This window comes from Elephas maximus, chromosome 6 (assembly GCF_024166365.1).
Source record: "Elephas maximus indicus isolate mEleMax1 chromosome 6, mEleMax1 primary haplotype, whole genome shotgun sequence".
Taxonomy (NCBI): Eukaryota; Metazoa; Chordata; class Mammalia; order Proboscidea; family Elephantidae; genus Elephas; species Elephas maximus.
In genome coordinates this window covers 97,875,273-97,890,149 of record NC_064824.1, presented here as the reverse complement: position 1 = coordinate 97,890,149, position 14,877 = coordinate 97,875,273, and the positions used below count along the sequence as shown (strand labels likewise).

The 14,877-nt window shown below is 39.3% G+C and overlaps 1 protein-coding gene across 2 annotated transcripts in view; it reads left to right on the top strand.

The window, feature by feature from the left end:
• Positions 1-14,877, top strand: part of SATB2 (SATB homeobox 2) — a 199,190-nt gene that overhangs the window by 75,217 nt on the left and 109,096 nt on the right. For both annotated transcript variants that reach the window (XM_049887752.1, XM_049887751.1), the window contains 2 exons: positions 13,057-13,183; positions 14,542-14,665. In XM_049887752.1, coding sequence (XP_049743709.1) covers positions 13,057-13,183; positions 14,542-14,665 — 251 coding nt within the window. The remainder of the gene's footprint in view (positions 1-13,056; positions 13,184-14,541; positions 14,666-14,877) is intronic.

The following is a 14,877-nucleotide window of genomic DNA, read 5'->3' as shown; positions in this document are numbered from 1 at the left end:
AGTAGAGGAGCAGTGAAAGAGAGGAAGACCCTCAATGACATGGATTGACACTGACTGCAACAGCGGGCTCAAGGATAACAATGATTTTGAGGATGGTGCAGGACCCGGCAGTGTTTTATTCTGTTATGCACAAGGTCACTCTGAGTCAAAGCCGACTGGACAGCACTTAACAACAACAACAGAGTGCTTAAATAGGCCATTGTTATTATTTGTCACCATGCATATTATGGATATAGGCCTATCTTCAGTTCAATTCAAGAAACATTTGCCTAATGAGAGAGCACCTCCTCTTCGTACAGGCCCCTTAACTTCTTTTAGAGTCATTAAAGCCGGACTGGCATATTTTAAAGTTTGGTTTGTGCTCTTTGAAGGAGTCCTGGTGGCACAGTAGTTAAGCGCTCGGCTGCTAACCAAAAGGTCGGTTGCCAGTTCCAACCCACCAGCCGCTCCATGGGAGAAAGGCCTGGCAATCTGCTTCTGTAAAGATTATAGCCTTGGAAACCCTATGGAGCAGTTCTACTCTGTCCTAGAGGGTCGCTTAGGAGAATTAACTTGATGATAACATGTTTGGTCTTTTTTTGTTTTTTTAGCCTTTGGATATGACATTTTTAAGAAATGCAGATCAAGTTTCTTTTTATATTAATAAAGGATCTGCAAGGACTTCATCGAATATAAAATATCTGAAACCTACAAATGTATCCATTATTAGGCTTAATAGTAGACTATATATGAAGATGTATGTGATATACACACAGACGTGAAAATTGAGAGTAAACATTTTCTTCTGAAAAATGTTCTTAAAGAAACTAAAAAAAAAAAGAAAAAAAGCCAACTGTTCAAACCCAAAGCAGTTGCCATTTTCTAATAGTTCCAGCCATATTTGCTTCCATGTCTTGTAGTTTCTTAACAAATTACTGTGAAATCAGTTTAGTTGGAGAACATGAATAAAAATGTACAACATAAATGAATGTTTTTCGCTTCATATTATATGTCAACATTTTCTTTGATAATCAATATGCCATCATAATATTGTCCTTAAGATCAGGTATTATGTAACCCTAAATTATAGGAAACAGAACATGCCTGAAGGACAATTCTGGAATATGTAATTGGGAGCATGCAATCCATAGGGTTTTCAAGGGTGTTGAGTTGAGTGACAGAGAACCTGGAAAGCCAAGTCCTCAGGAAAACCTGCTGTAACATTTTAGCTCCTGTCTGGAAAGAATACCTATAATTAATTAGGATGTGAAATATGTGAGTCAACTGTATTTTTAGATCTTCAGTGAATACTTCTTACCCCAGAAGATGCAGAAACACTGGCTACACATAAGTTATGGATAGCATCTGCTAGAATGTAGTCAAGTATGTTTAAAAAAGTTTGCGTTTCCCCCCTGGGTCTTTGATTATTGAAGATATTTTAGGGGGACAAATGCTAGAGGAAAAGCTCTTTATGCAAATATATTTCTGAATAGAAAGGAGGAAAAAGAGAAGTTTGTTTGTCTTTGCTGCCCAAATTAGTTCTTTAATTCAAAACTCTTTTAGATAATGATTAAACTTAGAACAAGAATAAGAAAATCTATACCAGATGAAACAGCTTTTAACCAGTGACAGAAGGTTAGAACTGATTCCAAATAACTTCTCATGACACTTTTCTTTCTCATTTGTCCTATTCCTCCATGTAATAGCTTTGAATGGCATTCTGATGAAATAAATAACCAAACACCAGTCATATTTTTTTCATATCCTGACCAATATTTTGGCTGTTTTTCAGGAGAATTGGAATTTGGAAAATTAAATAAAGCTTTCTAAAATACCAACATCAGAAAGTTTTATTTAATTTGTGGAATAATTTTGTTCTCTCTCTCTCTTTTTTTCCAATAGGGTCTTTATTAATTTAGTCTAGTTACTTAGTGCTTATATTAAATAATCTAATAAAAGTCAGGGTTATAACATAACGTTTCCCAAATGTGAAGCAGCATCTATTACATGAGACAAAATCTTTATCCTGTAAAATATAAAAGCCCTGTATAGAATTACAAGGCACCAAGTGGTACTGTGTATATTTTTTAAGTAGAATGTAATGTTTCTTTGCATAAGGGGGTAGTTGGCTCAAAAAAAAAAAAAAAAAACAATCGTAGCAGACAGCTGTATATCACTATAGCTTATTTGGAAAAAAAATTTGGAAAGTGCTCTAAAATTCATAATTTCAGCTTTTTAAATACTAATGATTTTCCTGATGATAATTTCTCCCTGAAAGGCAATGATATGATCTAAGAATAAAAGTCATTGTTCTTAAAGAGCTGAAAACTCCCTTGTTTGTCTTTGTCAGTAGTACCCAAAGTGTTGCGGATAGGGGATCTGTCTGGTGCAGAGGGAATATAGTTCATTCAGTCTGTGTGTGTATCTGTTGATTTTTAGGTAAGTTTATATAACAATACAGCCTCGACATTTATTCTGAATTGCTGAATTATTTATTTCTGTCTGGTGTTGCCTTTTGTATTATTATAAACACAAGATTAAGTGTATTATAGGCTCCCAGACAAGTTTGTTGTGAGGTTTCATTAATTTGTGTAGGTTATAAAGGGACTCGAACAATGTAAAGTGCCTGGAGAATGCTATTTCATTTTCCATTTACTTTTACCCCCAAACAAGCCATTTGATATATAGAAAGCCTTTAAAGTCAAAGCAGAAGGTGTGGAAGAGTTTGGTTCATTCCAGAAAGTTGTACTGGGGTACTGCTAAGCTATACATTGAAAAGGAAAATATGTATACTTCAAAACCCATTTTCATTTTGCCTTTTTTCTCTTTCCTCATTGAAAAGTCATTTCCACCTTAGGTTTAACAATAATAACTACAATTTATGCCTTTACACTGCTACAATTTGATGATCTACCACAGTCAGGCCATAGGTTAGAAACACAGGTTATTATATACTGCTGGGTAGTGAGTTCCTGTGAACTGATTTATGGATAAATAATTCTGTGTTCTTATTATATAGTACAGACAGTTTTTAATTTCTTTAACAAAGCATAGGTGAACAACAGAAAATTATATGTTATAGTATAGGAACACCACCACTCTGAGGAGGATAAACAGATGCAATCAATGTCATCAGTTCTCTTTTTTACAAGGGGCCCATCAGCAGTTGGTGTATTGTGGAAATAATACCATGAACCAGAAGCCCCAAGGCTTAGTTACTTTGAGGCTAGGGTTTTTATTGACACTCTTTAGCTGTGATCTTTTCCAGGGAATTATGAGATATATAAACTCCAGCCTTTGGATAATAAAACTAATGTCTTGTTTTCTTTCCCAGGCTGAGTTTTCACTTTGCTGTTAAAATCAATGTTAAAATGCACCTGGAATAAAAGGAAATTATTCTGTGAGCCACATTGTAAGAATACTGCCGATATGTTGCTGGGGTGCATATATCTGTGTCACAGGTTGATTTGTGGGCTTTATTCTGCAATGTACTCAACATATCCCTATTTTATCAGCATTTATCTGTATGTCACTGCAGACTATGGAAAATATTCCTAGGTACTTTTCAGGTAGTCTGTCTCAGGCCTTCATATTTTTCATATTTGAGGTACAGGGGGTAAAAGCTATCGTTTTATTTTCGGAGTAGCTTCACTTAGCTATGTGTTTAGCAATAATAAGCTTCTCTACTCAGTTTTGAGCTTAATAGTATAGGGGTAGGGTGCATTGGGTGGTCTTTGCCTCTCAATGACTTATGCTGGAGAAACACAAGCAAAATTTATTGAATGAATTGGTGCCTAGTACTAATCCCTCTGGTGTTCTATTAATTGTATATATATATTTTTATCATTACATTTATATTTGATGATCAGAAGTGATCGGCTTTCCAAAAGCTTGAATCAAATGTTGATGAACTGTAACGTGTATTATCACCACTCTTAGGTTTTTATATCGTTGGAGGCAAATAATACTAAAGATATGAATTATGCATCTACTGAGAAGAGTATTTGCTTTCTTTGAGCTAGATTACAAACTGATAAAAATAGCAAAAACATATGAACACATCTATTGATATTTCTTTTTGTGAAACATCAACTCTGACTCTGGCAGAATACTATACTGATGGAGTAAAAAACTGGTTTCCATTATTGCATCTTTTTAATTTTACACAAAAATTGCCTCCATTCCCAACCTAATTTTATGTCACTAATGGGAAATTTACCTACAATTGCATTTTGTTATTTGGTCTGAAGGCATTACAAGCAGAGTAGATTGGTACTCTGTATTTTAGTGAACAGATTTGTCTGGATATAAACAGTTTTATTTATATTGTGCTCAATTCAATCATGTTAACATTTGTATGAATTTCAACCCCAAAATAAAGGCCCATAATTTGTGACTCAAAGACCTTGAAACTGCATCTATAATAGTCTTCAGCACCAGGCATTTTCTAAATGTTTGCAGATGATAAATTCCTTGGAAATAATAAAGATGATTTGAGAAACAATGTTTATGTCTGAAATGGCACTGTTGTGGAAGACTATTTTTTCCAGAGCAAGCCCAAATGTAGCTGGCTTTTCAGGCATCTGGGCCCATCACCTGTTTGCTCATTGGTCTCATTTGTTCCTTTGTTCAACATTAAACGTTGAGACCCAGCCTTGTATGTGGCTGTGGATGAGCCATGGCCTTGCCTTCCAGGGGCCCGTCGTGTGCTGAGACGTTGGCTCATGGGCCCATCCTCAGGGCAGCAGTAGCAGAGCCCAGTAGGAAGAGTATCCGTCTAGGGGCTAGGAAACCTGTAAAATGAAGCCCAGGTTCTACTCCTGTCACCAACTAATGTCCTTAGAAAGTCATTCTCCTCCGGCTGCAGCTCACATCTGGTTAAAATGCAAATTCTCTACCTTCCTCATGAAGTTGAGCTAATGGTTGTAAAAAACATTTTGCAAATTGTAAAGTAACTAAGGGGATATTGTGATAAATTAAGTTCGTTAGAAGGAATACAAACCAATCAAGAACATAGATTATGTGGTTGTGTAGAGGAAGGATGACGTCGGGCTGGGTTCATTGGGGAAGGAGTTAATCCGGGTGGAATTTTGAGGAATGTGTGAGATTTCTGGAAGTCAATATGGGGGATCCATACACCAGACAGGGTGAGGGTGTGATATGTATGCAAAAGAGAAGTGGGAATTGCCACTTATTGAGCATCTACTGTGTGCGTGTGTGTCTAATACTATCTAAGTTAATCATCATTTGTTCCCCTAACTTTTCAGATTAGGTTTACAAAACCTATTCATAAAGTGTAAGAATTGGTAATGATATGTGTATACTTATAAAACCCGTTGCTGCTGAGTTGACTCTGACTCATGGCAACCCCATGTGTGTCAGAATAGGGTTTTCAAAGGCTGATTTTTAGAAGTAGAGTGCCAGATCTTTCTTCCAAGGCACCTCTGGGTGGACTTGAACCTCCAGCCTTTTGATTAGCAGCTGAGTTAGTTAGTTAACTGTTTACGTGACACAGGGACTCCTCTGTATACTTATCATTTTGCCATTATTATTGAGATTCTCTAGCTTTGCATGTCGGATATCCCCAATGGGCATATGAACTACTCTTCTTTGTTCTCCTGCACTGCAGTGTAGCATTTTGTGAGGTCCTTATCTCTCTGTGGAAGCCAGGAGGAGGCTATTATGGTTGTAATTAGACGTACATACCTAGGTTATTTCAGTTTTTGTTTTTTTTCTGCCCTCAGAATGCTTTCTTCTTTTAATCCACGTGCATTCCACTATAGGTTAATCTTTCTAATGTTTTACTTTGATGGTGTTGTGTCTATACTCAAAAAACTTCAAGGTCTATTTTCTCCTAACTTTTCATTAGCACTTATTACATTGAAACCCCAGTGCTAACCTCTCACTGTCTTCTAAAGTTTCATGACAACCCTATGGTGTTGGCACTGTGATTATCCCAATTTTACAGATATTGAAACTGAGACTTGAAGAGTTAAAACAACTCGTCCATAGTCACAGCAGACAAGCAGAAAATGCTGGGTGCAAACTCCCCTCTGACTCCAGACTCTGCTTCTAATCTCTGACTGATACAGTGTGCTACTGAGTCAGGCATCCAAGGCCTTCCAAAACTTGAGACTAACCTGTTTTTCCAGTCTTTTGTTCTAATGTGCCTCATGCATGAGTTAGTGTGACTTACAGGATAATCTAATGAGAAGAACAAGAGCATAGGCTTTGGAGCAAATCTGGACTTTGCTGCTTATTAGTACTCAACCATTCTGAACCCTTATTTTCTCATGGAAGGAGTTGAAACTAGATACCCCAGGGTAAAGGACCGATAAAGAAATTGGAGGTGTTCTTACAGGAGATTTGGTGGGGGTAAAAAATGAGAGATTGAGGGGAGAAAGAGAGATAGTTGAGTTTTTGTTAAAGTAGGGGAGACCTGAACATACCTATAAAACCATTACTGTTGACCCATGGCAACCCCATTGTGTCAAAGTAGAATTGTGCTCCATAGGGTTTTCAGTGGCTGATTTTTTTGGAGTAGATTGCCAGACATTTCTTCCAAGGCTCCTCTGGTGGATTGGAACCTCCAACCTTCCTATTAGCAGTGAAGCACATTAACTGTTTGCACCACCCAGGTACTCCAAACCTACTTATAGAAAAAAAGGAAAGGAGCCAGCAAGGAACAAAGAGGGAAGAAATGAAGGTGGAGGAGGTGGGAATAGAGGAGGAACATAATTGATATGCAGTCCTCTGTGATTTAAAATAATAGGGGCTTTTTATAGGCACATGATCAAATTAAAGATTAAAAGGTAATGAAGTCATAAAAAATTCTTGAGTCAGTATTTATTAAAATAAATTAATTATATCTTCCCTTCAAGAAGAATCACTAAAACATAAAGGTCTAAATAATGATGTTATTGTTGGTAGGTGCCGTCGAGTAGATTCCAACTCATAGAGACCCTATGCACAACAGAACGAAATACTGCCTGGTCTTGCGCCATCCTTAAAATCGTTGTTATGCTTGAGCTCATTGTTGCAGTCACTGTGTCAATCCACCTCGTTGAGGGTCTTCCTCTTTTCCGCTGACCCTGTACTCTGCCAAGCATGAAGTCCTTGTCCAGGGACTCATCCCTCCTGACAACATGTCCAAAGTATGTAAGACGCAGTCTCACCATCCTTGCCTCTGAGGAGCGTTCTGGCCGCACTTCTTCCAAGACAGATTTGTTTGTTCTTTTGGCAGTCCATGGTATATTCAATATTCTTCGCCAACACCACAATTCAAAGGTGCCAACTCTTCTTCGGTCTTCCTTATTCATTGTCCAGCTTTCACATGCATATGATGTGATTGAAAATACCATGGCTTGGGTCAGGAGCACCTTAGTCTTCAGGGTGACATCTTTGCTCTTCAACACTTTGAAGAGGTCCTTTGCAGCAGATTTGCCCAATGCAATGCGTCTTTTGATTTCTTGACTGCAGCTTCCATGGCTGGAAGCTTGTGGATCCAAGTAAAATGAAATCCTTGACAACTTCAGTCTTTTCTCCGTTTATCATGTTGTTGCTCATTAGTCCAGTTGTGAGGATTTTTGTTTTCTTTATGTTGAGGTATAATCCATACTGAAGGCTGTGGTCTTTGATCTTCATTAGTAAGTGCTTCAAGTCCTCTTCACTTGCAGCAAGCAAGGGTGTATCATCTGCATAATGCAGGTTGTTAATGAGTCTTCCTTCAATCCTGATGTCCCGTTCTTCTTCATATAGTCCAGCTTCTCGGATTATTTGTTCAGCATACAGATTAAATAGGTATGGTGAAAGAATACAACCCTGGTGCACACCTTTCCTGACTTTAGACCAATCAGTATGCCCTTGTTCTGTCTGAACAACTGCCTCTTGATCTATGTAAAGGTTCCTCATGAGCACAATTAAGTGTTCTGGAATTCCCATTCTTCGCAGTGCTATCCATAGTTTGTTAAGATCCACACAGTCGAATGCCTTTGCATAGTCAATAAAGCACAGGTAAACATCCTTCTGGTATTCTCTGCTTTCAGCCAGGATCCATCTGACATCAGCAATGATATCCCTGGTTCCATGTCCTCTTCTGCCACCAGCCTGAATTTCTGGCAGTTCCCTGTTGATATACTGCTGCAGCCATTTTTGAACGATCTTCAGCAAAATTTTGCTTGCATGTGATATTAATGATATCATTCTATGATTTCCACATTCAGTTGGATCACCTTTCTTGGGAATAGGGATAAATATGGATCTCTTCCAGTCAGTTGGCCAGGCAGCTGTCTTCCATATTTCTTGGCATAGATGAGTGAGCACCTCCAGTGCTGCATCTGTTTGTTGAAACATCTCAACTGATATTCCATCAATTCCTGGAGCCTTGTTTTTCTCCAGTGCCTTCAGAGCAGCTTGGACTTCTTCCTTCAGTACCATCGGTTCCTGATCACGTCTCTGTCAGTTTGTCGTACTGTGGTGGCTTGCGTGTTGCTGCAATGCTGGAAGCTATGCCACCGGTATTCAGATACCAGCAGGGTCACTGATGGAGGACAGGTTTCAGCTGAGCTTCCAGACTAAGACAGACTAGGAAAAAGGACCCGGCAGTCGACTTCTGAAAAGCATTAGCCAGTGAAAACCTTATGAAAAGCAGCGGAACATTGTCTGATATAGTGCTGAGAGATGAGCCCCCCAGGTTGGAAGGCACTCAAAAGATGACTGGGGAAGAGCTGCCTCCTCAAAGTAGAGTTGACCTTAATGACATGGATGGAGTAAAGCTTTCGGGACCTTCATTTGCTGATGTGGCACAACTCAAAATGAGAAGAAACAGCTGCAAACATCCATTAATAATCAGAACGTGGAACATACAAAGTATGAATCTAGGAAAATTGGAAATCGTCAAAAATGAAATGGAACGCATAAACATAGATATCCTAGGTATTAGTGAGCTGAAATGGACTGGTATTGGCCATTTTGAATCGGACAATCATACAGTCTACTATGCTGGGAATGACAACTCGTAGAGGAATGGTGTTGCAGTCGTCAAAAAGAAGGTTTCAAGATCTATCCTGAAGTACAACACTGTCAGCGATAGGATAATATCCATAGGCCTACAAGGAAGAGCAGTTAATACGACTATTATTAAAATTTGCGCACCAACCACTAGAGCCAAAGATGAAGAAATAGAAGATTTTTATCAGCTGCTGCAGTCAGAAATTGATAGAACATGCAATCAAGATGCATTGATAATCACTGGCGATTGGAATGCGTAAGTTGGAAACAAAGAAGAAGGACCAGTAGTTGGAAAATATGGCCTTGGTGATAGAAACAATGCTGGAGATCGAATGATAGAATTTTGCAAGATCAACGACTTCTTTATTGCAAATACCTTCTTTCACCAACATAAACGGCAACTATACATATGGACCTCGCCAGATAGAACACACCCAAATCAAATTGACTACACCTGTGGAAAGAGACGATGGAAAAGCTCAATATCATCAGTCAGAACAAGGCCAGGGGCCGACGGTGGAACAGACCATCAGTTGCTCATATGCAAGTTCAAGCTGAAACTGAAGAAAATCAGAGCAAGTCCACGAGATCCAAAATATGACCTTGAGTATATCTCATAGAGACCATCTCAAGAATAGATTTGACACATTTGAAATAATGATAGTAAACAATTATTGAGGGCAAATTATAGCCAGGCTCTGTACTCTGTAAGGCCTTAACATTTAATCTGCACAGTATTCCTGTGCACTTGACACTTTGTATTGTTCCACTTGGCAGATGGGAGGATTGAGGTATGGAGAAATTCAGTAACTTGCTGAGTTATGTAATTCATAAATGACTGCTGTGAGTTGCTGTGCAGTCAGCTCTGGGTTATGGCAACTTTGTGTGTAACAGAACTAAACCTTGCATAGTCCTGTGCCTCCTTCATGATCATTGGTATTTTTAAGTTCATTGTTGTGGCAATTATGTCTTCAATTAACACATGACTACTAGCTCGAATGGAAACCCTGGCGAACTAGTGGTTAAGAGCTATGGCTGCTAACCAAAAGGTCGGCAGTTCAAATCCATCAGGCGCTCTTTGGAAACTCTATGGGGCAGTTCTACTCTGTCTTACAGGGTTGCTATGAGTTGGAGTTGACTCAACGGCAGTGGGTTCGGTTCGGTTCCTTACTAGCTCAAGTAATTTTTGTGTATTGTGTGTGTACCAAGGAAGGAGGACTGTATCTAAGGAACATACTTCCAGAGAGGGTTAATATATGCAGACTAGACAAAGACCCTGTTCGGAGGAAAGACATATTTACGTGAGTTACTCCAAGCTCCTGCCCAGCTGGAGGAGAGCAGCCTCCTGGAGATAGCTCTCCTAGTAGATCTTGCGTCTGTAGACTCTCATAGATAGTTGAGCAAAGAACATGGCTTCTAGCAATTGCACAGGTTAGTCAATATGGTGTGAAAGAGAAAAAGAACGCACCACCTCCCATTGCCTGAGAAAATAACACGCGTCAACAGCTCTCTTCCAAGATGTAGCAACCAATCTGTAGCAGCTGCTCTCTGTGGAGGTATTAAGTGTTGTGGAAACACCTGTGTGTGTCTAATTCTAGCCCAAATAAGTCTCCTTCCTGCTCCTGAAGAATCTACCTAAATGGAAATTACTATTTCTAGCAGAGTGATTTGTCTGTCAGTTCCTGTAGAGATAATTCCATCTCCCCTTTTTTGGCTTTTTCTTTTTTTTTTTAATTGAGGTATAATTTACATACAATAAAACATACGCATGTTAAGTGTTTGGTTTGGTGAATTTTGACGGTTATTATACTCATGTGCCCACCAGCCAGAACAAGAAATTTCCTTTCTGTCCCTTTTCCAGTCAGTTCTTCCTTCTGCCCTGAGGTAACCACTTCCTGCCTTCTATCATATCATACATTAGTTTTACCTGTTCTTACATTTCTTATGAAGGAAATCCTACAAGTATAGTCTGTTGTGCCTGGCTTCACTGTGCTATGTTCTCGCCATGGAACAGTACTCAGTAATGAAAAGGACTGGACTACTGACACGCACAACAACATGGATGAATCTCCCAGAAAGCTGTGCATTGAAATTGGCATGGTTCATTTTTCATAGATAGAATATTCTTAGCTACCAAAATAACCCACAGAATCTGCTGCTGCTTATCCTTTCATAGTGCATGATTGCTGACTTCATTCCCCGCTCCTCTACTTTCTTATTGTAGGAATCATTGAATCAAAGAATAAGAACACCTGTATACCCAAGTGAACTTGTAAAAGCTTCACAGTATAATGCTTTAGAGCTATGGGGCTCTTTAGAATCTGTTCACTTTATATCCATCTCATGGGCTATCGTAGTAAGGACTTTTGAAAGAAATTTAAAATTGTGAGTGATTTAAAAAACTGGAAACATGTTAAACATGTTTCCTGGTATCTTTTTTTTTTTTGTATTTTCAAATGACTAGAGGAGTGAAGTAGGCAAGGCAAGCAGACCGAGGTTCTCGGGGGTGGCTGCCCAGTGGGCCCTGGATGTTCACTTCACAACTACTACCCGCTACTTGCTGTGCACTTTTCATTGTCATGAGAAAGAATGTTAACAAAACTATCCCCACAAGAAAACAGCTTTTCTTGGCAAGTGAAATATGACTTAAGGAGCCAGAACTGGAGACATACGGTACTATGAATGAATGCTGTGTTACTTTATTGGATCTGAGTCCAGGCACTATTTATACTGCAGCATATTCAGCACCAGATTGTTAAATCTTAATACTGAAACAGTGCATCATTTTAATATTTTTGTTCTGTTTATTCCCTGTTTTCAAGCATTATGTCAAGCATTGTGCATTCATTTATTTCATCTTGGACAGGACGTGCCCTGACCAGAAAGTTCATTTCCTATTATTGAAAGGTTGCCCCATACCTCCAAAACATTATACTGTGAAGCTTTTACAAGGTCACTGGGTATACAGGTGCTCTTACTCTCTGAGGATGAAACATAATTGTTTTTTAAAAAGAATGTAGTTAGACTCACCTGTATTGTCCAAAATAAAAATTCTCTTTTCTTTTCTATCACTAAAATATAAATGTTTTTTATGTGTGGCAATTTCTGACATCCTGGGGAACACTGAATTTTTCATGGCATACAAAGAAAGTTTTTGTGACTCTGTGTGGCTGTGATAGGGGATTTCTCTTCATTTTTCTTCATCAGTGTTATGTGTGCCCCACACACCGAACATGATGGGCCCATCTTGTTAAGACGTTAACATTTCACCACATGTTGCTGAGGCTGTCCCATGAAGGGTATTTCTAACGTCGCTGCTCTATATAGTCTAAGTTTGACCAGGATTTTTTTTTCTCCCTTTGTTGTCATGTGTGTTTGCCACATGCAGCAGGAAACACAGAGAAAGGGTACTATTGTCACTCTAAAAAGAGCTGAGGATTAAAAAAAAAAAGGGAAGTCAAAGGCATCTCTGCTATTTCTGATCTGCGGTCAATCATTGTGCTGTTGCATTTGGCCTACGAAAGCAAACTCTCTGTCTGATGAAACACGGATCTGGAAGTGAACTCTAATTGTCTCATCAGCCCCAAATGCTATTCACACTGGGAATCACACCACAGTCAGGATGTAGCTGTGTGCTGAGCCCACACACAAGAATTTTCTTGTACAATTCAAAACTGAATCTTGTATTTACTTAAGGCTTCTTTTTTGGTGCATCTATGAAATCAGCAGTCCAGTATATTTAGCATCAGTCTTAAGTTAGAACGTGAAATAAGACTTTGGGGGAAGCAAGTATCCGTATGGTTTTCTAAGTAATTTAAGAAACAGGAAAACATAGAAGAATTGATTGTCTGTGAGTAAGCCTCATCTTTTTATTCCGACCTTTTCCTGTATAGCTAACTAACTAAATTCTCAGCGAGAAAGAAATCGCTTATTGCACTGGGTTGTAAAGTATCACTGAGTGAGCCTTGAATGTTGACTGTTGAATGACCTTTTTAACATTGAACAAACAATGGGGAGGTTTAATAAATAGCAGATAATGTGTTTATGATGTTTTTCTTCCCCGTACAGGAATAATCAAGCTGGGGAGGTGGAACCCTCTCCCCCTCAGTTACGTGACAGATGCACCCGACGCGACCGTGGCTGACATGCTACAAGATGTCTATCATGTTGTGACGTTGAAAATCCAGTTGCAAAGGTGGGTGTCTCTGAATATCTGCCCTTCCTTACTCTCGGAGCTGCTCCGTCAGTCATAGATTCACTGCAGAAATCAGCTCATCCTGTCTTCATTAATTTCTAGGCTTCGGATGAAACATAAAAAAGAGAAGGAGAAGGAGGGAGAAGGGAAGGCGGGCCACTTCTTCAGGCATCTTTATAGTCCACATTCCAACTGTTTTATGTTTTGTTTTCAGAAGCAGTGAAGTGGTAACCCAAGGGAAGCTTGATAAATCATTAAAAATCTGAAGCCCTTAAAGGGGATCTTTCCACAGCCTCTGATTTAATGGGTAAAAAAGGTCTGGTTAAATACTTAGCATATAGTATTTGAAGAATAAACACCTCTGTTGCTTTCAAGTTTGAGTTGTGAGGGGTGAGTTTTGCTCTCGTAACAGACTTACCAAGAACGTGCTGGCACTGGAGATCTCGTCCGTTCCTTTCTGGAGACCACCTCAAAGAAACACACTCCATGGCCTGCAGAGGTCCTGTGAGTGGTTTCCATTTTCAGATATGGCATCTAGAACAAGTTATGCCTCTAAAGAATCTATAAGTTCTCTGCAGAGTCTTTTATGGTGAAGACTTAAGGAATGCTGTCCTTTGGTATACCAAAACCAACCAAACTCATTGCCACTGAGTCAATTCTGACTCATAGCAACCCTATGGACAGCGTAGAACTGCCCCATAGGGTTTCCAAGGAGCACCTGCTGGATTCAAACTGTTGACCTTTTGGTTAGCAGCCAAGCTCTTAACTACTGCATCACCAGGGCTCCCCTTTGGCATAGGGGTTTTGAATTTTCCCCATATGGGGGCTTTGTATATTCATAGAGACCCAGCATCCCCATCCTCGTGTAGGAATGTTTTACTCTCTTACCTTAAAACTTACTTTTTGGATAGGAAAGTCACAGCCATGAATTTTTCTTTGTAGATAAGGTGTAGGCCTTCAAACTTCAAAATTCGATGTAATATTTACAGTGAAACTTCTGAGTGTCAGAGTTAAATTTGTACTGTGAACATTTAGAGTCACACTGCCATCCCATTTCTGTAAGCAGATTAGAAAAAAAAATTGTATATTTTTTTAAATAGCATATCTTCATATCCAAAGTGACTATTTTTTTGAGGCTAGCTTGATAACTAACTTGAAGAGACCATATTTGGGCTCCGTCAAAGTCCTGGAGAAGCAGATTTGTTCCACTTACTCATTGAGGGCCCCACCTTAAATCTCATTCTTCATCAGGTCTCCTAATGCTGCACAGGCCAGGAGTGAATGCTGCACTTGTATCTGCTGCAGTTGAGGACCTTTTCCAAGGTTTGCATGCTGTTCATTCTTGTTTTGTTTTCTAGTTGTTCGAAGTTAGAAGACTTGCCTGCAGAGCAGTGGAACCACGCCACAGTCCGCAATGCCTTAAAGGAACTGCTTAAAGAGATGAACCAGAGCACATTAGCCAAAGAATGCCCTCTCTCCCAGGTCGGTATCTCCAGGGGTGGTCCTAAGAAACACAGAAAGCCTCTGGTGGACTGTCGAACAGGAGGGGGAGTCCTGCGTAGACAGTTGTCTTCTTTCTCTTTCATTTTTAGAGGTCACACTACATTTCAGGAGGAAAAAACATGGAGATGGTGGTGCTCTAGGTTATAGAGTAGATGTCAATTACTGAGAGCTTTGATGTATTGGGAGTATAT